The 24,433-nt window shown below is 45.0% G+C and overlaps 2 protein-coding genes across 4 annotated transcripts in view; both read right to left on the bottom strand.

Moving 5' to 3' along the window:
• Positions 1-127: 127 nt before the first annotated feature.
• cab39l (calcium binding protein 39-like) lies at positions 128-8,979 on the bottom strand. The gene is made up of 9 exons (XM_068590775.1): positions 8,751-8,979; positions 4,653-4,780; positions 4,189-4,353; positions 3,988-4,106; positions 3,688-3,856; positions 3,328-3,387; positions 2,310-2,375; positions 2,090-2,233; positions 128-2,000 (listed from the first exon to the last, which is right to left on the bottom strand). The coding sequence occupies exons 2-9, from the start codon at positions 4,752-4,754 to the stop codon at positions 1,821-1,823; spliced, it is 1,005 nt and encodes a 334-aa protein (XP_068446876.1). The 5' UTR covers positions 4,755-4,780; positions 8,751-8,979; the 3' UTR covers positions 128-1,820.
• Positions 8,980-9,803: 824 nt separating this feature from the next.
• Positions 9,804-24,433, bottom strand: part of mcf2la (mcf.2 cell line derived transforming sequence-like a) — a 28,144-nt gene continuing 13,514 nt past the window's right edge. The window contains exons 5-33 of one of the 3 annotated variants that reach the window (XM_068590395.1): positions 20,327-20,440; positions 20,126-20,242; positions 19,884-20,033; positions 19,626-19,750; positions 19,416-19,530; positions 19,186-19,305; positions 18,633-18,824; positions 18,358-18,549; positions 18,107-18,260; positions 17,968-18,020; positions 17,732-17,811; positions 17,581-17,647; positions 17,367-17,482; positions 17,142-17,211; positions 16,934-17,026; positions 16,738-16,830; positions 16,531-16,656; positions 16,211-16,432; positions 16,028-16,120; positions 15,864-15,942; positions 15,701-15,773; positions 15,509-15,609; positions 15,188-15,280; positions 14,577-14,651; positions 13,828-13,902; positions 12,926-13,035; positions 12,717-12,829; positions 12,520-12,623; positions 9,804-12,367 (exon numbers count right to left, since the gene is read on the bottom strand). In XM_068590395.1, the coding sequence (XP_068446496.1) occupies positions 12,288-12,367; positions 12,520-12,623; positions 12,717-12,829; positions 12,926-13,035; positions 13,828-13,902; positions 14,577-14,651; positions 15,188-15,280; positions 15,509-15,609; positions 15,701-15,773; positions 15,864-15,942; positions 16,028-16,120; positions 16,211-16,432; positions 16,531-16,656; positions 16,738-16,830; positions 16,934-17,026; positions 17,142-17,211; positions 17,367-17,482; positions 17,581-17,647; positions 17,732-17,811; positions 17,968-18,020; positions 18,107-18,260; positions 18,358-18,549; positions 18,633-18,824; positions 19,186-19,305; positions 19,416-19,530; positions 19,626-19,750; positions 19,884-20,033; positions 20,126-20,242; positions 20,327-20,440 (3,195 nt within the window). In that variant the 3' untranslated portion in view covers positions 9,804-12,287. The remainder of the gene's footprint in view (positions 12,368-12,519; positions 12,624-12,716; positions 12,830-12,925; positions 13,036-13,827; positions 13,903-14,576; positions 14,652-15,187; positions 15,281-15,508; positions 15,610-15,700; positions 15,774-15,863; positions 15,943-16,027; positions 16,121-16,210; positions 16,433-16,530; positions 16,657-16,737; positions 16,831-16,933; positions 17,027-17,141; positions 17,212-17,366; positions 17,483-17,580; positions 17,648-17,731; positions 17,812-17,967; positions 18,021-18,106; positions 18,261-18,357; positions 18,550-18,632; positions 18,825-19,185; positions 19,306-19,415; positions 19,531-19,625; positions 19,751-19,883; positions 20,034-20,125; positions 20,243-20,326; positions 20,441-24,433) is intronic. The other 2 variants (XM_068590393.1, XM_068590394.1) reach the window with 2 other exon arrangements.

Here is a 24,433-nt window from a genome sequence, read left to right as displayed (position 1 = left end):
GTTTTAAGTAAGTTAAAGCAGGAGATAAATTAAGGAGATGAATCGACGTGAAAATAAGAAGTTGCACAGAACTTGTAGACAATAAATGAGCACACACACACACAAAGCATGCATTCTCATCCTTTTATTTGTCGTAACTGTGGTACAGTAGCATCAAGGTGGAAAACAAGGTGGCTGCTTTCAGAGAGCGTCACTGGGATCAGATAACGTGGAGTTTGGCTCAAGTTGGACGTCAAGCGGGTCGCTCTACTTCTGCATCTCGTGTGATATTCTGACATCGTACGATGTGTCACAGCTTATAGCGTCAAAGAAAAAGCTGGTATTGTTTAATCTTGACGACAAAACACGGATAACTTTTGTTTTTTACGCCAGATGAAAAGCAAAAGCAGAATGGCATTTCACAGGTTCATAATTGTTACCGTCTCCCAGCTGCACTCCACTTCTTTGTTTAAATATTAGTGTTCAAATGTACCGAGAGCCGTAATTAAAGAGATTCAAACACACGACGTCTGCGGAAGCTCAAAGCAACCCTCACGGATGCACTTCAGATATCAAGTGGGAAATGAATTCAGACTTTTTTTTCCTGACATGTGCGAATGTCATTTTTAGAAAATGGAATTATGATTTTTCAAATATAAAACCAACAGCACTTAAAAAGTAGCGTTTCAGCGACATCGATTTTGTACATTTTTAGGATCCTTCGCTTATTGCCCCGCGCACGACGGCAAGCGATGCAGCGGAAAGTTCAAAAGGTTTCTTTGACGGCGTAAATCAAAAATAGCGGGTTAAGAGGTTCACTGCTCCATCACGACATATCTTCTAACCAGAGCATACTCTCATTGACATAATAATTAAGCTCCCCCGAGAAAAATACTGAAAATACAAAAAGAAGAAAAGGGAAATGACACCAAAACAAAAGAAAAGGCACCTCTGAATCCTCTGAGACCTTTTAGATCCAAATCGAAGCAGGACTCTGTGACTGAGAGGAAGAGGACACTCTCCTCTCTCTCTCCTCCACACAGTGAAGCGCCTCCTGCTAACAATGTTCAATGGCACGAAACTTTGGGCGAGCAAACCATAAAACTGTACATGACAAGAAATTAAACTACATATAAAACATAATTACCTTCAAGCAGTGTGAAAACATTATCATACAGAAAGTGCTTTCAGCCACCAGCCAAGAGAACCAGAGATCAAAGGGTTGAAGCTCACTGTACCTCTGTTCCTTCATTTCAAACACTTCCAAAATTCACACAGTGGAGATTTTTTGTTGCCCAATTTTTGGTCGACAGCGACTAAAACCAGAAAATCCTGGCGAGCAGAAGGCAACTGGTTGTACAAAGCTGCCTGATCCCAACCAGACATTTTGATCCAGTCAAAAGAAAGAAAAAGTAGAAATTCTTCATGTTTTCTCTTTTTTGAGCTACTTCATTAATTAGTTCAAAATCAACACGCGGGCTGTGACCAACAGCCGCTGCAGGTGGTCACGTCTGTTTTGTTCCCGACTGCGTTAGCTGGAGTTTTAGTTTTTTTTTAAACCGCTGGTTCTCCCAACAGAGCTCATCAGCTGCCTCCAACACCATGAGCTGTGGCGCTACATGCTACAGATGAAAGAAAAAAAGAAAAAAAAATGTACAAAAGAAAGATCAGTGATTGAGAACTACTGTTGCACAAGTTTTAAATGAACCAACCAAGAGAGATAAAGACAAATAACGTCTTTGAAATAGAATAACCGTTAATGTTAATGCGTCTTTTTTTCTCTTCTACTGGACGTCTTCCTATCAAATAAAAAGTCGGGGGGGGCGGAGAGGGACGCTCCTCTAGGAGGCCGGCTTCTTCAGATCCCGGATCTGTTTGATTAAGTAGGTCTTCTCGTCGTTGAACTGCTCGTCGTCCGTGCGGTCCTTCTGGAAGTTGCTCAGGAAGTCGATTAGTTTGGTCTGGTTCTTGAGCAGGATGTCGACGATGGGCTGCGTCTTGTTGGGGTTGGCGACAAAAACCTGAGGAAGAGGAGAGATTTTTTCGATGGAGCCTTCGTGGTATTTCTGGACGCTCGGCGCGTTTACGTGCTCGGGTGTGGCGCTTTTACCTTGAAGACGTGGAAGGCCTCAAACTGGATGTTGGGGCTCTTGTCTCGGAGCAGATTCATCATCAGCTTGAGATTCTCCGGCTTGCTGATGTAACGCGTCATCACCGTGAAGTTATGTCTGTCCAACAACAGCTCGCCCAGGAGCTGGAGGAGAGCGAGAATCAGTATGTATGTATGTGTATGTGTATATATTGTGTTTAATGCTCTACAAATCAATAACCTTGAGAGACTGCCTCTTGGTGACGTAGTTCTCAGAGTGCAGCAGCTTCTCGTAGTCTGCAAACACCTGCAGTGATGTAAAACACACATCTTATTATAGATTACTAACAAACTGGTGGATTATTATAATTGTCAACAGATGGATTTAGGACTAAGGGACGGTTGTGTAACATGTCTGGTCGCTTGTGGTTTGAATATTTGTCCATTCGCCTCCCAAAGAAGTAGAGCAAATTAAAAATAAAAACCCTGAAAAAGACCAAAACAAGTAAAAGAACAACAGACAGCAAAGAGGAAGTGGATCCCTCCTTTCTCCACAAACATGCAAACAAATTTTATCTTACATTTTCCTCCCAGCGTAAACGTTGGATCTTTATCCCACAGACCAGAGAATGCCTCTCTGTTTATTGTGTTTTACGCTCATTCCTCTTTCACGTGTACCATAATCTAGTCAGAGTGCAGCCTCGCGGCCACACCTGTCAACATTTTTACAACGCCCGGGTAAAAAAAGCAGTTTTGTGTGGGGTTCCTTTAGCCTGGGGCCCCTGGGGGCCCTGCCTATGAAAGGGGGCACTCTTCCTGGAAAACAGCATAGAGCAGAGCTTTGTGTCAGGACATGTTGGGACACTGCGAGGGCTTTCCACTGACCAAGCTTTCCAGGAACTGTAAAGTGTATTCGTGAAAACGTTCTTCTTTATTTGGACACACGACCGAGTCATTGAGCCCTCCAGTGACCGACACCTGATCTGGCTATGGATCTGCTCTCCTGGGGTCTTTTTCTGGTCATGCAATCATTTAAAGCAGTGTTCGTGTTTACGCTTCCAAATGTAGAGATCAGAGACTGATGATGCGTGACCTACGTGTGTGTGCGTGTGTGTTGCATGGATATAGGAGGCGGTACTATGCAAGTTAGAGACTAAAAAAGTTTGCCCTGAAACTAACATGGCACACTTGCTATAACATGTGTGGTAGCTATCACATCCATCATGGGTTTTCTAGACGAGGAGTTACATATCACTCACGGCATCGTAGTTCTGTTCGAGGAATACAGCCACCAGCACTTTGTGTCTCGTCAGGAGGTCCTGCGAATAAAGAACATGTATTATAAATCTATTAAAAACACTTTTTAAATAAAATGTCCATTTTCTGTCCAGTAATAAAGCTGGCCAAACATTGGAAAACCATGTTATTGTGCTGGTTGAACCCGAGTCGAACAAGAAGAAAGATATCCACATTTTTAGAAACTGTATACGAGTCATGAAGAGATAGTAGATTAAAAGATGTTAAATACGGGCATACAATATCGGCGAATTGGATCCAAACACCTTGAATCAAACTTCACGGTCTCATTAAACAGATGAGAACAGGAAGACCCGAGGTACCTTGAAGGTGGCGAAGGCGTCGGAGGCAATGTCGAAGGTGGACATCTCCACGTAGTGGAAGAAGCTGTTGAATTGGTCCGACTGGATGACTATTTTGGCGAGCGGCTCGTGGCGGATGCACTCCCTCAGCATGATCCCACAGTTCAACGCCACCTGGGGAGTCTCGTACCTTCCGACAGAGACGGAGCGTTTGTGTCACCTCTTTGGAAGCCATGAGCCTCTGTAGAGTAGATACTCTGCGTGTGTGTGTGTGTGTGTGTGTGTGTGTGTGTGTGTGTGTGTGTGTGTGTGTGATCTCACCCTTTCAGCAGTATGAAGAGGACTTCTTGGTGGGAGCAGAAATATTCGACGGTGGGGCTCCTCGTCCCAATCTGCCTCCTCAGGATGTTGTTGAAGATCTGACACACATCCTTCTTCCCCTGGAAGCACAGAATAACGTCAAACTACTCTTCCACCCTCCGCGAGGACTGGAGACCGGCGTCTATACCCGTCTCTCCTCACCTCGAACTCCACGACCTGCAGGTTTTCGACCAGCGACAGCAGCAGGCCGCTGTTGTACAGCTCCTGTGCCAGCTGGGCCACCGTCTCAGTGTGAGGCTCCTTATCGTTGCTGCCGTACAGAATCTCCTTCATGGAGACCAAACACTTGGACACCTCCTCGGACGCCTGGAGGACAGAGAGGGAGAGCTCAGGTGAGATGGAGCCTCCGTGTACACAGAAGACATGGACTCAAAACAAACAGAAGAGGGAAAAAGGGAGGAATCTGAAACTGACTTGAGCCTGAACTTTGCTCGTGTGGCTACATTTATATGTGTGAATGTGTGTGAGAGAGTAAACTGTCTTGACAGTGAAGTGTCAGGAGATGACAGGCTCTGGCTGTTCCATGGTCAAATTCCACAGAGCGCTGTCACCCTCGGGGGCCCCCCGGACACCCCGTCATTTAGAAACACCCTGTCCGCCTCTACCTTGTCTGTCTTCTTGTCCTGTTTGACCAGGATGGCCAGGTTTTCCTTCAGCGTCCTGACGATGTCCGCCGGACTCTTGTGGGATTTACCAAACAGCGGCATGGTGGACACACACTCGCCTCAGGGACCTGCACAACACACACACACGCAGAACATATAAAGAAGCAGCCAACGACAAGCTGGATGCAACCACAACGGGGCCTTTTGTGGTCCGATCGTGACCCACATATCATAATAGTGTAGATGATAGCCTGAACAGTGCTTTTTGATGCTTATATTGATGTATATGTCAAAGCCAGGATGCCATACATTTCTAATAATAAAAATAAATGTACGACTCAAATAATCCTGCAAAAGGTGAAGGGGTCGCCACACTTTCTGAAGCCGCTGTACATGAACCATTTATTCATGCAAGACTTGAGTAAAAGAAGATGTAATCCCACTGCTAATAGGCAGAGGATTTGGTCCATGAGTGTGAGCGTTTAAAAAAGGCAACAGCGACCTTTTCAATCCCAACCAGGTCCGAAACAAGCAGAGAACTTGTGACTGCTAATCCTCATTCAGGAATGTAAAAGGGCATTGCCCTCGCTCTTAAAGTCAAACTCACTGCTCTCCATCCACCGCTGCTGCCGTTCCTCCTTCCATCCGCTCCATCCTTTGCTTCTTTCAAGCTCATTTCTGCTGTAATTAAAAATGTCTTCATCACTGTGTCCAAAACTCTGATTGGCTGTATGTTACCACCGAAGACAGAACAGGTTGAAGGAACTTTGATTGACTGCTTCTGCACCTTTTTGTCGTATATTAAATCCACAGCAATAATGTTACAAAGTCCACTTCTATCAATTTTGAGAGCTCGGCCTGCACACACACACTGAAGCAGAGCAGAGTTGGACCACAAGAACAAAGAATTCAAAAGTCTGACAGCCGAAGAGCTGCGTGTCTGACCGGTGGAGAGCACTGTTTCCCTTGACTACACGAAGACAAAGTGGATTTATTGCATCAATACTGCTCTGTTTTTTAGAACAATCAGATTATATGACAATAAGCTCGACAGGATGCTGGATTAATATCAATTTGAGATTTCATGAAGTCTCATGGCCTCGAGGCCTAAAAAAGAGCCGGAGAGAGAAGAAGGGTTCACCGATTAGGATCACAATGTTTTCACTTGATCAAGGCGAAACCTCAGCCGAGTGTGACCACCTTCTGCAAAAGAGACTCAGGCTGTTCAACCTTTCAGATCAGGAAGAAATAATTGATTTTAAAAGTTTGTACGGTTGTAGTGTGAAAAAAAGAACAAACTACAACAGGTATTGTTCTTTCCAATGATTATTTCAGCTGCCATCAGGCAATTCTAACTCCAGAGACTTAAATACATGTTAGTCCCTTTAACATGATGCATTTACTTGCAATAGTCCTCTTTATCATCAGATTACGTCATGCCTACACAGCTTCAGTCAATATTTGTCGAAGGATAAGCGAGCAATGAGGAAGTAGCGATCAAAAGAGGGGAACTCCCCTGCTTTCTAATTCAATAATATTTTGGACGACTGCGTCAGACGTCTAATATTTCTACCCCGTCCTCCGGCCTTGTGGCTGCAGCTAGACCTAAATGTTCATGATTATGAAAAGAAAAGGTCTCAAAAGGTTCTTTTAATCATCTAATAACACGTCTTTGAGATCTGGAAAGCTTAAGGTCTAGGTTACTGTGAAGCCTCCCAAGAATGACTAAATGTTATGTAAACAAATGAATTTGATACACACAGCTAGCTGCTACGTTCAGGTATAATCCAACACAGGACGTAGTGCCCCTAAATATTAATTTTCAGCTGTAATTATGAGAGACCACAGGAGCCTTAAATAAGAATATAGAAAACTAAAGCTATAAGGTCACAAATATATTCAAAAACAAACGGATTGTGGTAAAATAACACTGGTGCTCTGTTCTTGAAGTGATAAGCAATTTTACAAATCATAGCTGCACTACATTGCCAATAAAAAAAACGACTTTGAAATTGCAATATTTTCTGTCCAAACCCCCAAAATTCTCTGATTACTGTCACATAAGAGAGCAATGTTGCTGTTTTACGCAAATACAGAAATCCATCATGCCCACTCCTCAAATAATAAAACAACAATGTGTCTCATAAACATCAACAATCTGTAGCAGTTGTCAAACAGCAGAGCTGCCTTGTGCAGGCCGTCACACTGGGAGCAGGTGGCTTTGATGACTCTCAGCAGTCGTTCCAGCGGAGCGAGAAGGTTCTCCGACACACCTACAGCACGTCAGACCGGCTGCACCGGTGTTGAAAACAACTTGGGGCGGTTCACAGCTTGTGCTACAAACAGGTTTCACAGATGTACTCGCACATTCACAAATACTAAGAAACCTCTCGGGAATGCTCGCGCTCGAGGCGTTCAACAATGTGATCTTTCGATCACGAAGTGAGGTTGCTGCTTTTGATTTGACAGCATTTCCTTGACTGTCTTGGAATGCAGAGGCAGCCCTTCATGATACAACTGGAATTTAAGTATTCAAGAGTTAACCCTGGAAACACTCACTCGGCCTAAATGAGACCTACAGATGGTACTTTTGAAAGAGCTTTGTATGTATTCAAATTCATGCTTTTTAAGTTTTAAAAAACTTAAAAAGGGTCTGGTTTGCTTCAAATTCTATCTTGAATAAGTACTTTTGCTCGAGAGTCAGGACCTTCAGAGAGAAAACGATCATCTGAGTGTTTGAACTACATCACTGACTCATCTCCAACTACACAGAGGCTTCACAAGGAGGTTGTCCTCTCCGAGGCAACCTGGAGAGGAACGCTCCCAGGAAAGGAAAAACAACAGCTCAACCCCATTCCTGAGATTAATAATGATGTGATCTTTTACTTTGAATGGGAAAAGGTTTGCAGGAGCAACCCGATATCACAACACACCCTGATGCCCGTATTTGATGCACTTCACTGCCGTTTACAGACACAATACAGATTCAGTTTACAGCTCTTTGCTATTGGTTGTGTCAGAGTTGCTTCCACCTGCTTCAGGTCCACCTGCTTAGATAAACAGAGTCATGGCAGAGTGAGCGAGAACCTTGTATGCCACAAACTGACCAGTCACAGGTGTAAAGTACCCCCACCGTCCATACATTATAAGCACGTTATTAATTAAATACAATTTGTAGTGCACACTGTCTGCTGCCATGCCCAGTTGCTTCATCAGGGGGGAGTCAAAAAGGGTTAATATATTATTTTCGGCAGTTATTCAGATTTAAAACATAAACATTGACCGAAACATTTGTCAATAACCATCAAAACTAATGGATTAATGGAGAACTCACTTCATGTCATTGGATCCACTCCCTCTGTATTACAAATTAACTCTGTACAATATTACTTTTCACCCCACTGTTACTCCTAAAAAAGCATATCAACAAGGTTGCAACAATAGTTGTATTAAAAATGGATACGTGTGTTATTTCTTTGATTATTTAATTAACAAACTGTAGGTGAAATATAACAGACAATCAATGTTAACTTAAACAATTTGTTTATTCAATTTGTCGTGATTAACTGTTCGGAGATCAGTTAGTAGGTTAATTAACTAATAGTTGCAGCACTAGACAGTGTTTGACAGGTTTTATTATGAAATATGTAACCGGAAGCCGCAATGTTTTCGTTCTTGCTAGCATGACTCTGGTGGTCTGAAGTAACACAGCAAGGAGGAACAAACTAACACAAAAACAAGCACAGTGTTTGTGCTGCTGAAGAATTAAAGAGCCCGTGAGCGAAAGTGTTCAAGGGAACAAGTGTGCATCAGGAAGGTGGTAGTAAATCACACGCTAGGCCGCATGAACAGTCCCAGACAGGGTGCTTTAACAAGGCTACACCCCTCTCGCCTCCGGGCTAAACTCCCTTTTTGTTTCACAGATTTCCAAAGCTAATCACAACCGTCTGCATTTAATGCCATCAGCAAGTACTCCAAATTACGTCAGAGAGGTCTCACTTCTTAACGTGACACACGTTTAACCCCGAGAGAAGTTATGAAGACTGTCAAGGGCGATAGTATCGCTCCCTCGACATAACTGGGAGCGAGAAACGATACCTTCAGTGGGAGGATGGTTTGGTGGGGAATCCTGTAAATGTCTCGACCGCTTCTGTCCCGGTTCGCAGCGCAGCCGAGCCTCCCAGACGGGCTGTTGTTGTCACGCCAGGGCTGTTTGTGAGCAGGAAAGTCCGCTAAAAAGGTGCGCTATGTGATTTAAAATGTGTGGAATCTGTTAAGAAGCCAGTGCGGAATTCCATCTGGTCGCGTTTCAGTCATCTGACAAGCTCGCGAGAACAAACCGGACGACTTCCGGTGCCGATCGTCGCGATAAAACCTGCGCGAACCATTGTCCCTTTTAAATTAATAAACGAAGAAGAGAAAGCGAAGGTTTATTTAAGACGGAAACAACTATTAACAGTTAAATATACAACCTGCATCAATTAATGTAACCAATATATGTCCTATTTGTACAATATTTCACTCTCTCGCAGACAAATTAGCTTTATAGAGCAAATTACGTCACTTCCGGTGGGAGTCTGGCTCCCGCATGCTAACTTTATACATCTGTATCTTTCCAGCCGTGGCTTGGTCTCGTTCACATCCTCTCAAATCAAGTCTTTTTTTATCTTCCTTGCCTCAGATATGACAATAATATATGGTATTCAAACAAATATGAAACATTATTTTATTTATATGATGAGATTTACTTGTTTCCCACGACTGTGAGTGATACATAAAGGAGAAAAGAGACTGAAGGTCGGATGGTGTACATATTGGAACGCACCCCAGGATAAATCATGCCAGTCTAAACTGGAAAAAAGCTCATTGGAGGTTAAATACCACGTGCTTAACATTACACGTCCGGATCAAAATACATATTTTATAACATTCTCAATGTATCCAAATGATTTTATGTTGAATAATAATCTGAAATCCATAAACTAAACATTTAATTAATAAATGTCGGTTAATGGTATTTCCAAAAGCCCACGTGGCTCACATCGTCTAACTCAGGGCGTTGTCAGTAACAAATTATATTATTCAAACAAATTATAATAGCTTCAATTCCCCCCCAAAAAAAGGGCTGAACCTTTTAAAAGGAAACCATCTCAGACTTTATTAAAGCTGCTTTTCATTTTACATACAATTCATTACATATTTACAAATATACACAGATATGTCTCATTATAATATATTTATATCAACACCATACTCAGTAGATACAATAGGAAAATAAAGACAGTGGTTGCTGCAATGTGCTGCATAAAAAGAAACAAAAAAATATAACCCTTCTCGTCTGTTTAGCCTCCAAGTCAAAAAGTACAAACCATTCAAGAAGCTTTACTGTGTGATCGTGAAAGAACACTGACGAAGTTTAGTGCCCGTGTCAGCTCCCACGAGGGCAGAAAATAAACTCTCAAGACATACAATGGTGCCTGGTAAAAAATACTTGCCTTGTTCAGGGCTTTAACAAGAGAGGTCCATAAGGAACATGCCACAGACAGAGACGCTACAGAGAGACAAAGAGACTCACATGAACCATGATCCTCTTCACACTGTACATGCTCTCGTGGAAAACAATGTGAGGTATCGAGGACACATCTGTACAAGTGTAACATACATTTCTCAGTATCACACGGATCAACACATAATGCCTGCCTCAGTTTACTCTCTGATTTAGCTCACAGTTTGAGACAGAGGCCCAGAAGCGTCCATTTTTTTCCGTAGAAGAATCTTCCCTTTCCTAAGGTGGACATGCGTGTTGGGATTTGAGGAGGAAAGGTGTTTTTCGGCAAAAAGAACTCGAGAGAACCATCACGAGCACTAATCATAGTCGGGACCGTGTGTTACAAAACCACAGTGGTGGACAAATACAACCCCTGGGGTGGTGGTGGTTTGAGTTTAACACCACGCTGCACTGTTTCAACACACACAAATGTTTTTTTTTTACTGTGCAGCATGTGGGTACAGTAGAAATCGTTGGGTTTAAAAAAAACATGTCCCGTGTAAAACAAGGCATGATAAAGGTGTCATTCAGTGTTTAGAATAGCATAGCTGACTTGTGTGCAGCTGTTGCCAGAGACGCGCCATCAACACCCTCGTTTCCACTACAGCCAACTTAGTTTACTCAGCACCCCCTGTCAGACTTTTGCAATCGTTTCTTATTTGCACCTTGTTATTTGATTATGGTGCAGACATGTTGAGAAAAGGTCTTGGCCCTGGTTAGCACTGCTTGTAGAGAAGTGGCTACTGTCACATGCCTGAGTGGGGCTCGGAGAGGCAGGCGGGGACAAAGCCTGCTTTTGTTGCCACAGTGCAAACCAAAGATAGGTGAGCGCAGTGGGCACGACACTAAAACTGGATTCATGTGCAGAGTATTGAGTTTTAACTGTTTCTGTCAATGTGGAGGATGTCACTGAACTCATTAGACTTTAATCCAGCAGCTAAACACGTCAGAATGACCCTCTATCCTCCGGAGGTGACATACACCAGTTGGATTTGTCTGAAGCAACAAAGAAGTGTGCAAGAACGCACGCACACAAAGACGTTTAGTCGACGCAGGCAGGTATGTAGTCACACCTGCCTGCTCACACAACGTCTCGGGCTTCCTGAGAGGTAAATTCAGAGCAGTTCAGAGGCGAGTTAGACAATCACTGTTGACAAAAAGAAAAAGAGGTCCAAAGGTTGTTCCAAGCTGCCGCTCGCTGTGTGAGTGAGTATGTGAGGCTTGAGAAGTGCATGACATCTGACCACCAGGTAGTGCTGTGGGTGACATTCACCTAGTGATGCATTTGGCTCTGTGTTTCTAATAGAAGATGACACCACAAAACCAGCTAGTTATCTCAAGAATACAACCACTGGCCCGCCAGAGACGACAGGCATCAAACACACCCTCACCCTGCGAGTGACCCCCGTACAAGAAAGGGAGAAGACTCAGTGACACGCCCTGAAGATTCGACCTGCCCAGAGATGCTCCAAGATGCACCCAAAGCATTTTTCCTCTTCTTCTCTTGTTGCAGCCAGCTGCCACTTTTCACAGTGTACGATTAATGTCCGACACTCAAGCGCCATGTGAAATACCAGTCTGATCGTATCTGTACCTGTGGACTCACACAAGAATCTGTTGCTGTGCTGTGATGTCGTTGACTTGAAGGGGTTTGGTTTTAGTGCAGATGTTCTTCAAATGTGTCCACTTCAATGCTACATAATAAGAAGGATTCAACATCAGACGGAGGACATTTAGCTTTCCTCTGTACGTCACAGATACTGTGATGTTTAAAGAAGACCAGCATGTTGATCACTTTGAAGGTAAAAATAATCTGAAGTGAGAGTTTAATACTGCTATGGTGGAAATTAGACTGACAGGTAGTTATAAATAATCAGAAAATGTGGGAGGGGTAGTAGGCCGTCAGATAAAACTCTGGTAGCATTCGCAAATACAATGATAGTTTAGATTGTTTTGTTTGACTGGTACATGGCTGGTTTGTGGGATGAAGCGCATCCGTCCTCCTGTCAGCTGCATGTTTTTTTTGTCATATTCCACATGGAATGCATTTCTGGTCGAGGGGGGGCGTGGGGATGGTGATCACAGGGTCAGGGTTTGATGTCCGAGAAGCTGGTGTAAGTCTCGCTGCAGCTGGAAGAAGTGCTGAGGTTCCCCGAGACGCTGCCGTCTGTGGGACAAACAACGGTGTTGGAGGAACACATCGCGGCTTCAATTAAAGTATTGAGGAACAGGTGTGTTGAGGAACAGGTGTCTGGAGAAGAAGTAGAAGTAGAAGAAGAAGAAGAAGAAGAAGAAGAAGAAGAAGAAGAAGAAGAATACCTGAGCTGCTGAGCGACTGGGATGACTTGGACTCTGAGATGAGGCTGAGGAGGTTTGCTGCCGCCACCCATCCCTCCTTACTGCTGCGGAGGTTCTTCACAAACCTGCAGAGGATTAAACGACAACATCTTTTCATATGGCATCCTTTGTTGGCAAGAAATCATTAAATGCTTTGTTGGAGAAAACTAGATGTTTACCACTGTCCCTCCTCTCCTTCTCTGATTAGCTCCACCATGTCTCCGCTCTTGACAGACAGCTCCTGAGGTCCCGCCTTCTCGCAGTCTGCGACCACCGTGTACTTTCCTGGAGCCTGAGGGGTCGAAAGGTCACCAAAGACAGTCAGTCAGATGTGGCAAACGTCAAACAACAAAGTGTCAGAAAAAGAAGCCGTCACATTCAGGCTCACCAGCTTCCTTGCTACTTCGTCCTCGGGGTCAGAGTTCATGGGGTCCTCGGAGCTGGAGTACCCATCATTCTCTTCTGAGGCATCCACCGAGAGAGACGCCTTGTTCCAGGCTGTAGGGGAGGAGAGAAGTGGAACAATGAGACATGGGAGGTGACTTGAGGAATCTGTATCACACACCCTCCAACTCCCCGTGGCATTAAAATGTTTCCTGGGTCACGAATTAAGGAAATGGAAATTTTGCCAGCAGCAAACCGAATGCCACGTGGAAATAGAGTCCCAGTTGCACATACATCTCCCATGAGGAGCACAAAACCACACAATCTATTCTGGAACATCAGATCAAAACATGTTCGACTGAAAAATCATTTACGCACACACACACACAAATCACAAATCAAATTCTCCTCCAAAATCCCAGAGAAGATCAGTGGAGACAGTGGACAGGTCCCAGTAAAACACAAACCAAAGCGAGATCAAGATTCATGATCAGAAGAACGCAGTGATTTGAATCATGTGGACTCATTTCAAGGCTGCTCTGACAGCCAGCGCTGGAAAATAATATAAATTCTCAATAATGTCCATGGCATGCATCCCCAAACCCCGAAACACCCAACAGTAGAAGAGGGAATGATTGATTTGAGGTAGATCAGGTACCTTCCAGAAAACGGTGCCATTTAGCCTTGAAGTGAGACTTAAAATGTTATCTCGCAAGTGCAAAGAGCAGAAATAGCTTTTAGCATCTCACGCCAAATGACAGATAAGCCAGTAAGACTCCATACAAGGCTAAATGAAAGGGAAGTGGATATTTTTGCCACATTTTTACCTCTTGTAAAAAAACATTCATGTCCACCACAAACCACAGCAAACACCCAAAGTGGCTGATCCTCAGAGTGGCTCTGTACCTCGCCGCTTGTTCTGTAACAGACTAGATGTACTCATCCATCTGACTCTGCTCAGAGTGACATGTGGAGCCGGCTCTATAGACGAGGGGGGAGAAACAGCCAGCGAGTCAGTGAGACAGCTCGTCCTGCCGTCAGACAGCTGGTTAGCATAATGGACGAGGAGCAAAACCTGCAGGTGCACGCTGCTCCACATTGATCCAGTTATTTAAGTAATCAGACATTTGTTAAGTGTTCACCACGACACTACTCTCATGTCATCTACCTTTGGTCAAAGCGAGGCTAGCCGTTTCCCTCTGTTTCTAGTCTTTATGCTAAGCTAACTCTAAATAAGAACTCAAATAAGAATCATTCCCAAAACGTTAAAAAGGCACAACACATACAATTCAGTGATGATGATCATGACCTGTGAAGGAATTGTTGTCATGCACATGGCAACGGCAGTGTTCAGGCATTCATGAGCCAAAACAGATTTTTGGAGACATTTCAAGACTTCCATGTCCTGCAGATATTCTTTTGACACAGTTTTCATCCAACACATGAACACTACTGTGACGTATGAAAACCAGCTGATACTGCTGGATTAATGTTTTATGTCACATCCTATCCAGTTTCATCCTTCTATGTGAGACGGGGGTGAAATCTACACAATCAAAACACACACGCTGGAGCACGCTTTGGTGCTGAGGGATGGGAGGATGAATGGCGGCCTCTAGTGTTAGGCCGACCCCTGTATTCAGACGACAGTGTACCTTTGAACCCAAACGGGGTGGGGTCACTCTTGACCAAGTGGCGTTTGGAGCCGTGCTCGGGGCTCAGGGCCGAGCCTGGCCACGCAGGCGGAAAAAAAGTGAAGAGAGGGAAGAGGAAGAGTAGGAAAGAGAATGGAGCAAGAATATAACATTAAATATTGAAACAAGCGAGAAGCTTGTACATATTGTGACTTGTGTGACCGGCATCTTTGGTCTCAGGTCAAAAACACAGAATTTATACGGCTGACTGAAATGTGAACGGGTGTGCATGCAGTCCCTCTTTGTTAAAGGTTTGTAGCAATGTTAGACTTTTACCACCAGGAGGCAGAGTAAGTGCAACATAAAAACTAGAAATACCAGCTCACCTCACAGCCATATTATACAGCGTCAGGTTAGACAAGAGCTAAATATAATATTTAATTAATATCCCAGCACATGTATGCTCTGTATTTATTATGAAATTAATGATAATTATACTGGCAAAAGGGAAAACAATGGTCACCCATATTTATTTAAATTAACAATGTCTTTTAGTGCTGATAAATCAAACTTTTCATTCGTTAAATATAGAATGTCATAGCTAAAATCCTCTTTCAGTCTGCCAACGTTACCTTTCGGACTCTTCAGATTGCTGAAGCCCTGCAAAGTAAAACGCTTTTTAGCCACTGAAGACCTGTCAGTGGTCGGACTGGTCACTGGTTCATCTGGAAACGATGGTTTGAAATGGAGGAAAATAAAAAGTAAAGGTAGCCAACCCCCCACCAAAAAAAAAAGAGTAAGTAAGAGAGACAGCAGGAGGAACCATGGAGATGAAGGTGATGAAGAAAAGAAGATCAGTGAGGGTTCACTAACCCGAACCCCTTTCAGTAGGAGCATCTCAGCCACAGTTGACTAATACATTTCATCTCTAAGTGGATCCATCAAACGTTTACCTTTGTGTTTCGGTGACGAAGAGGAGTCGGACACCGAGCTCGTCTCCGCCTTTTTCTCCTCTTGCTTCTTCGGATTTTTTTGACCGCTGCTACGAAAGGGACTGGGAACGAGGGGAAGGAAACATGAAAATAAATAAAAGGCGTCTTATCTGTGGGCGCACCGTATGCTCGTATACGAGGCCGGACACCCACCTGAGGGAGATGGAGCTGCTGTTGCTGGTGGGACTCGGGAAAACGGAGTCTGAGCTCTTCTGCTGACTGGCATCTAAAACAGGAACTGCAGTTGAAAGCTGGTATGTTGCGCCAAAGACAGAGAAAGCAATGCAAAATGAGCGTTCGCGAGTGTTCACGTTACCTCTGCAGGCTTTGAGCTGTTGGGTCAGGACTTTGCGGATCTCGTTCACCCATGACGTTTTAATCTCCGGTGTCGGAGCCTGCATGAGAAAATCAATTCCACAGCGTTAACAGCGATGGGGTTTCTTCTCCAGCTATCGAAGCAGTGAGGCCGAGTGAGCTCACCTGGGCTATAAAGACTTCGTCTCTGGAGTTACACCAAACCTCAAACTTCTTGTTGTCTCCTTTCGCGCTCTCTGTAATGCCCACCGCCGTCATCTGAGAGGAGAATGAAGGCACACGGTCAGCTCACATCTCTCACTACAACTGCCTATCCAGATAACTAACACCTTCTTAATGTGAGCTTACACTGAGGGAGTGCTTGAAGCTGTAAGAAGGAGCTTTCTCGTAGCCCTCCCCGTTCTCCTCCCGCCTCTTGCAGAAGAGCAGCGCCTTCTCGTGCAGGAACAGGTGCCTCTGCATGGGCTTGAACCGGGCCAGGTCTTTGACCTTGGCGTGACCTTTTTTATGCTCCGTCCACACGCTGAAGGAGCCCTGCATCAGCAAGCGACCGAGATCCGACAGGTTGCCCTGAAAAGAGGGAGAAGACGGACAGATATTTTATGGTCCGCTCTTGCACTGGACAACCGGCTGAATGGCTGCTCCGAATCATTCCAACCGTCTCTAACCTCGTATCCCGTGATGGCGATGAGGTGCATGGAGTCGTTAACAGCCTTCAAGATCCCCAGAATGGAGGAGAGCGCTTTCTGTAGGTCATCACAGCCGTCGCACCCCTTGCTGTACTTCAACAACTCCTGCAAACACACAACAAAAAGTGTGAATACAGTGAGACCACGTGGCTACACAGTCAAAAACAGCGCATGGACACAGCTCACCTTCAGCAGTAGCTGGTACTTAGTGATTCTCTGGACGGGTTTAAGGAGGTAGGAGTCCAAACCAAGTTTATGTTCAAGCTTCTTCTGGCACTCCTGGATCCCAAAAACATGAACCAACAAGGACACTTAGAGTTTATCGATCTTACAGGCCGCACGGAGAGGAAGGTGTTGCTAAAGTGAGGGGTGAAAGGGCTACCTGGAAGAAGGCACAGTCGGAGCACTGTCTCCACAAGCTCTCAGAGCGAGGTTTATTCTGGCAGTACGCCTCGTAGATCTGCAGGTCCTTCATCTACGGAGAGACGTTACATTATGTCCGTCCTTGATTTGACTTTTCAGGATCGAGGAATGTTTTTTTATTGGTTTGTTATAAGGCCACAACAGAGAGCGGGGAGGTAAGTGCTTACCCTCTCCAAAAAGCAGCGGCCCACGAGCTCTGGGCAGTCAGTGTACGCCTCCAGTTCTTTAAGAAACGTCCTGGAGACAAACAACATGAAGGGTCTAGGTTATTTTGAGATGTACAGTTAGTTACTCCCTGTCTTACCAAGAGTTACATGAGAAGATTGATACCACTCTCACATCTGGAGCCAGCAGTTTAGCTTAGCATAAATACTGGGGAGGAGGAAGCGTACCTCTTATGAAACTGGTAGATTTCAGACATGTTGCCAAACAGGACGACCTTCTTGCTCAGCAGGGTGCTGGGGATGAGGTGGGCCATGGCTGGGTTGTCCATCTCGGCTGCATAGCCCTGGAGTTTGATATAACACGCGTTACCGACACAGAGAGCAGACGCAGAGACTGAATCACATCTCGGCAGTCGTTTAAAGGGACGTGACCAACACTTACCTCCAGCACACACAGTAGCTCCTCCACGTACGCTCTCTCTGTCTCCAGCAGTTCATTCATCACGTGGCTGCAACACAGAGAAACAGAAGTTTCTGTCAGTTACAGTACCACTGGTTGTAAAGGATGACCTTTGACCCGCCCCCTCCCTTACCGCCGAAGCACTGCCAGGTTTTCTTCCTCTTCTGAGAGAGAAGCATGTCTGGTGCCACCGATATGCAAGGGAGACTCCACCTGGACGAACACACATTCATATGCAGTTTTTGACTAAACATCTTGGACCATTTTGAGTAATAATTAACTCGAACTGATCATCATAAAGAAAGGAAAGTCCAATCGAATGCAGTTTCAAGATTGACTGCATCAATCGATTAATAGTCATGCGTTTACCTTTTTGCAGAGGGCATTATCTGCAGAGTATCTTCTGTCTTTTCTCTGTTGATCTGGAGGACAAAGAAAAAAAACAAGTCAGAAGATTTATAATCAAGTCTTCTTCATCAAAGGGGTTCATCTATTGATCCGGGCTTACTGGGAGAGGATAGCGGAGACTTCACTTCAGGTCTCGGTGCCACTGGCTGGACTGGTCTGGTCTGTTTGGCGGCGAGTTTCTTCAGGCTGACGCGTCTCTTCTCAAACATCTCCTGAACGGAGCTTTGCTTCAGGAAAACTCCCTCTACCTGGTCCTGAAGGAGACCAAACACGAGCGCAGATATTGCAGCAAACTAACGTAAAGAGGTAAACCCAATACGATTGAATCTGTTAAGTCCACTTCCTACTGACCCTGAGCTGAGTTGTGAGCACCGCCTCATACTGGCAGCAGATGGCGCCGCGGTCGGCGACGGTGTGCAGCGTCGCCGTGTCCAGGTATCGCTCCAGTTCCTGCAGAGCTGCTTCAGCTCCATCCTGAGACTGACAGCGGTCCACTGGCTGACTGGCCAACAGGAAGATGCCGTTCTCACACCACCGCGATGCCTGGGAGGGAAGCATTGATCGAAATTATAGACTACAAAGTCTTTAAAAAGTTGGAAAATGATCATCTTTGTCCACACTCCTACCTTCTCCAGAGCGTGGTGGAGCTCCATCGCCCTGAGCAGGAGGCTCTTCTTGCTCCTCAGGGTGGAGCTGATCTCCTCGCACACTCCTCTCAGCTCGCTGCACTTGGGCCTGATGGAGTCCTCCGCATAGTGGGAATTTTCTATCAACCTGTCACCTTCGCATGCGAGGGAGAGGGCACGGTCCAGCGCATCCTGTTGAAACGCAGCGGAGATGTTCGTTCTCAATATCGGAAATATCAAAGGTACGGGGAGAATACGGGGCAGTCAGCGAGCAGCAGCGGACAAGTCATCGATCCATCGCTGGCCATGAAACAACCTGTTCTCCGCTGGCAGGAGCAGGACACGTGCTTTGTACAAATGAGTCGAGCTCTTTCGGTTTTTAAATAACCTATATCAGCATTTTCACATGTGAAGCTTGTGCAGAGAGTGGGGGATGGGACAGGGCATCAAATTGATTATATCATTAGCCATATGGCTTCAAGGATGCATCAAAGGTCAAAGTGTTCAGCATGTGCTGCATGATGAATCAGGACAGTGTGTGTGTTTGTCTTACACAGGCTTTGTCCTCGTGTCCACTGAGCTCTCGCAGGACGTGCTCAGCGTGGGCGGGGCTTACGCTGACCTCAGAGAAACCTGACAGCCGCTCGGACGTCACGTCGAGCTGAGCGCGCACCTGTGAACACACTCATTGTTAATGTGTTGCTTTGTGTGCACACATATTGCCAGTCGGCCGTCCAAAGCAACACACACACACACACACACACATCCCATAATTCAACTCACTTCACGGAAGTGCTGTTCAAAATGGCGGAGCTGGAGACACTGCTCCAGCTTGGTGTGGTGACGCTCCCAGAAATCATCAAACGCCGTCTCTGTTTCGTCCAGCTGACCCAGGAGTCTGACAGGAAGGAGGGGAAAAGGAGAGAGGATTCATTGATGCGTTCAGGGACAACTTCCTCATCTGTTGATGTTTGCCTTCATCCCTTCCTCTACCTATGCACGGTCTCCAAGTTTTCCAGTTCATCGTTGGTCATGCTGTATTCAGGATCTGCCTGTAGAGGCTCCTTTATACACTCCAACAGGCGTCCCCCCTGAGACAGAGCCACCTGCAGGTCCTCCTGGAAATCCAACAAATCATTTTCTTCAACCCTCTTGTGGCAGAACTATCACCCCCAAAATGCCTGCCTTCGTAACTGCTCTTTAACTGTAGTGGGTTAACATGCGTGGAGCAGACAGAAAGGTGTGTCTGACCTTCATCTTATCCTTCTTCAGAGCGTGTGTGTGCAGCAGGTTGGTGGTGGCCTCGGGATCGTTGGGTAATTCGGTCTCTGCAAGCTCAGTGCCAAACGCCTGCAGGGTCTGAGCCGTGGTCTTCACCATGAGGGCGAAAGCCTCAATTGCCTGTGGAGGGAGACAAACAGGTCGCAGGGTTTTTTTTTTAGCGTGAAACACACAAAAAAATGATACTTCAAAATGAATGTGTGTGTACATACAGTGCGGTGTGAGATCCAGCTGTCATGGCGGTATTCCTGCGTTCCTCCCAGCTCCGTGGTCAGTTGTCCTGGGTCGATATAGGCATGGAGCTCAGTCACCGAACTCAGCATCACCACCTGATGAAACACAACCAGCTGATCATATGAGGCGTTATTGCGATACAGAAAGAAGGAAAGACACATGCAATGTTCAAGTCACACCTTCATTTTGAACTCATCCTTGTTGTACTTGAACAGGAAGTCTGACAGAGTCCGCTGGAGCAAAGTAGTGGGACGCAACACCAGAACCAAGTGTAAGTTCCCTGGAAACGAACCCTGAGGGAGAAAAACAGGAGGTAGTTCACTTTTTAATAAGGTATGTCTTGATTGATGCATCAATTCCTATTTTGAAATGAAGGCCTTCACTTATTGTTTTTATAGTGAGCTGGAAAGGAAAATGGTCACAAATGCCATATTGGATAAAAAAAACAAAGTTTTAATATAGCTGCTTTCTTTTTTTGGTAACATTTCAAGGTTAGTACTCCTGGAGAGGCTTGAAGCTCGCCGCTGTATAACAGCCGTCCCTGTGCTGCAATCATGAGCCATAAAGAGTTTTTCTCTGGGATTTAATATCCACTAAATCTCCTACATTGCTCCACAGTTCCTCCCTTGTTGCACCTCCTCATCTAGAAGGCTGTGACTACAAGGTAAATTAGTCCTGTGGCTTTGGGAGTAACCACAGCGTTTTGTCTCTCCACCTCCGCACTAACAGGTTAAAAGCGTAGAATTGCCTTTACACAGACAACAGCCCAAGAGGCCACTCAGCTGAAAGGCTATATTGGTTATGGCCTCCTCTAAAACCCTGGGTGGATTGCTCTACCCTGTTAGGCATCATAAATCGATGTAGGGTGACATGCTCTCATACACACACACACACACACACACACACACACACAGGCCCAGAGGCAAGCTGAGAAACGTGTGACAGGCTCATTAAATCCTCGGCTTTGGCATAAATAAAGCAGGGGGAAAATAGAGTGGGGTTAATGTAGAAAACATAGAAAATATTCAAGACGTATGAAGTTGGATCTCCTCCCGTTTAAACACCATTTATTGCTTGTTTCAAGCTTTTTTGTCGATGACATTTCAGTAGCAGTAGTGCATACTGAGCTGCTCATGCAAACAAGTGACTGATACAAAGTGAAATAGCAATAAAATGGTTGGTTCTTTAAATCCTTAAAGCGTTTAAAGGGATGCACACGTGAGGAAACGACACAGTGACACAAAATGGTGCCACCCACTGCCGGCATCCATCGTCATATGATATTCATAGGAATCACAGGGAGCATCCCATTAAAAGAAAACAACAGTGTGCTTTGACAGGACTGGTAAAACCATAAAATAGTCATAAAATGCTGTACATGGCTTAAATTTAGTCTGCAAGTAGACCTCGCGTGTTCACACAGAGCCGCCCATACATCATAGTCATGAAATGCCTGCACGGCGTTGCCACGGCAACCGTTCTCACTGGGAAAACCGCCGCATGAAGCGAGATGGAGAGAGCACGGAGGAATGCAAGAGAGCGATGATCCAGAGAGACGGTGTGTGTGTGTGTGTGAGACAGAGATAGACAGAAAGAGAGAGAGAGAGCAATGTCTGTGTGTTTGAGAGAGTCTTGAAGAAGTCACTCTGCAGCTCCACTCGTTTATTTTTGGCACACGCACACACAAACACACGCACACGCACACACACGCCACCTGCTGTGACGCTGATGAAAGAAAGCCAGGTTAGAAAATTCAACCCTCGTTCTACATACGTGTAGCTTCCGCTTCACTGTATTGAGAGCACCACCCGCGGAGGATAAACTGCCAGAGAGATGCAACTAAAAAGCAAAATAACTGTTATTTCGGAGGTTAATTAGATGAAAATGTACAAGCGGATTCTTGTTCTACCGGTAATACACCGGACAAAACACAGCAAGCAATACATCTCTAATTAGAAACCATTAAATTCAATAAATCCAGAGAGGTCACGGTTTAATTTGTGCCTCTGCATTAACATGATAATACACAATCTGCTGGGTGCCTCCCCCTGACAGATGAACACAGACATGCTAATGTGCACACACATCCCCTGGACACACACTTCAACGTTAAAGCGATGCACACTTCTCACAGATAGCAAGCGCACATAAATAAATGATGAGGATTAGAATATCATTTTCTGTTGACCGGGGTGATTTATATTCTTTCGGGGAGCAAACCACTCCATTCAGGTCCTCTAATGACATCCACATTGTTCTCCTGGGAGTTGGATGTTTCTCCCTGCACGCGCTCAAACCCCCTCCGTCTGCATCTCAGCTTCTGGCCATGAAAAGTGTCCACATTATGACAAAGAGATCGGCCGAGGATGCTGTCCCGTAACTGCCTTTTAGCCTGCATGTTTAAAAATGGAACAAATTCAAGCCTCTTCTTTGCACCAGCTGATGTCTTCACCCCTGCGGCAATGTTCATGTATGCTTCAACGACTGCATCTCCATTACCCTGAATCACAGAAACAGGCTGCTGCCAAAATGTCCCATCTTCATTTGACTGCGAAAGCGTGTGGATTCAACCGGTTTGCCCTAATTTCATTCTGCTATTTGGATTGTGAATCTACAGAAAGCAACAGTTGCCTTTTTCCACGGTGAAACTAGAAGTCAAAGTTCATCCCCAGTTGTATTTACCGCTGTCGCACATCACTGTGCATATGACAATACTGCCCACGCCTCTTTTCTTTGTTTTGTCCTTTCCGGTGGGAGAACCAGCAAATGACAGCTGGGCGACCTTGAACGGCCTTGATGAGCACGGCGTCTCACGGGAAGATGAGCGACCTTCATCCTCTAGTTAGACCGTGTGTCATTGGCTGGTGGACAAAGTGGGCGTTGGCCAACAGGGACATCCACAGGAGGGGATTGAACCGAGGAGAGCAGGCGGGTCACCTGCTGCTCACGGCTTCAGGTTAAGTTATGCTGCCGCTTCCATCACGGACGACTCTGCTGCCGATACATGAAACCTGCAACGGCTTTAAAGTTGAAACACCTGAATCTTTTTTGAAGGGGATTTATTTTGAAGGGTCTAGTGATTGACTCATAAGGTCATGCTATTTACATAGTACCATCTTTACATCTCCGATATCTCCAGCATATCACAGTGAATTGTTTGCATTTTTCATTCCACCTTCTTCTCTCCTTTTGTGTCATTTGACAAGCAAATTTTCTGTTTTGAGTTCCTGAAAACATCACAGGTGCAGCATCAAGGCATCAATAAATAACTACTGCAATCTTTTTTTTAAATATTGGTAGGCTTCCTGTCAACAAGAATATCAGCCTCTAACCTGCTTTACAGCACGAGATTTAAAAGCCGTAGAAATGACTTGATAATCCACAAGAGAAAAGAGCAACAGCGACCTCAACAAAAGCCTGAACATTTCAACAAATACAGCCGAAAATAAAACATACAGTGCTCCGAGTTGTTTTGAGTGGTTCTCTTCAAAGTGTTGCGTGGGAAGGGAAGTAGAAGATGACTCCAAGGAGCACAAAAGTAGAGCAAAGAAGTGAGGTAATGAATGGAAAAAGACCTGCTTCTCTACACAGATTTTATCTTGGCTATTAATGTTTTTATTGCCCCAGTTTTATTGTCACCAGAGACAGAACTGGAGTGTCATGCTCATGAAACAAACAAGATGAAACAGGTTCATTAATGAGCTTTACAGGTGCCGGCAGGTAGACTTTGTTACCTTTGGACAGAGTGTTTCTGGTCTTAATCTAAGCTTTGCTAACTGGCTGCTGGCTCCAGCTTTGTATTTAACAGACAGTCACAGGAGAGGTATCAATCATCTTGTCCAACTGTTGCCAATACAATAAATAAGCCTTTCTCCCAGAAGTCTTGCAACTAATAATTTATAACTAACAAAACGTCAGTCTCTGGCCGTTGATAAAAACATAACATTATAGTTGATGAATGGACTTTGGTTTGTTGAAGTGTTCGGAATTTATATAAATTTGTCCTTAAGATTCACACTTTGCCAGAAAAAAAATTAAAGTGTTTCTATGTATTTTGGTTTGCTTCTCATTATTCCACACGGATTTAAACAGAGAGCCGACGACTAATTGGCTCCCTGCTATCCGAGCACGCACAGTTCATTAACGTCCTTTTCAAGGACACGGACGGGCCAATGGACTGGACTACGATAACAGACCTGGAATGGTCCATTGTGATTGGTGGGGGGGGTCTTGAGTGTGCAGATGTTTGTGCGTCCAGGTTAAATGGACATGGTGGAGTAATTAGA

Source organism: Clinocottus analis, unplaced genomic scaffold (genome assembly GCF_023055335.1).
Source record: "Clinocottus analis isolate CAN_PGR_092001 unplaced genomic scaffold, fCliAna1.0.p SCAF_24, whole genome shotgun sequence".
Classification (NCBI taxonomy): domain Eukaryota; kingdom Metazoa; phylum Chordata; class Actinopteri; order Perciformes; family Cottidae; genus Clinocottus; species Clinocottus analis.
The sequence above is the reverse complement of the archived record's forward strand: the minus strand, read 5'-3'. Positions and strand labels throughout refer to the sequence as shown.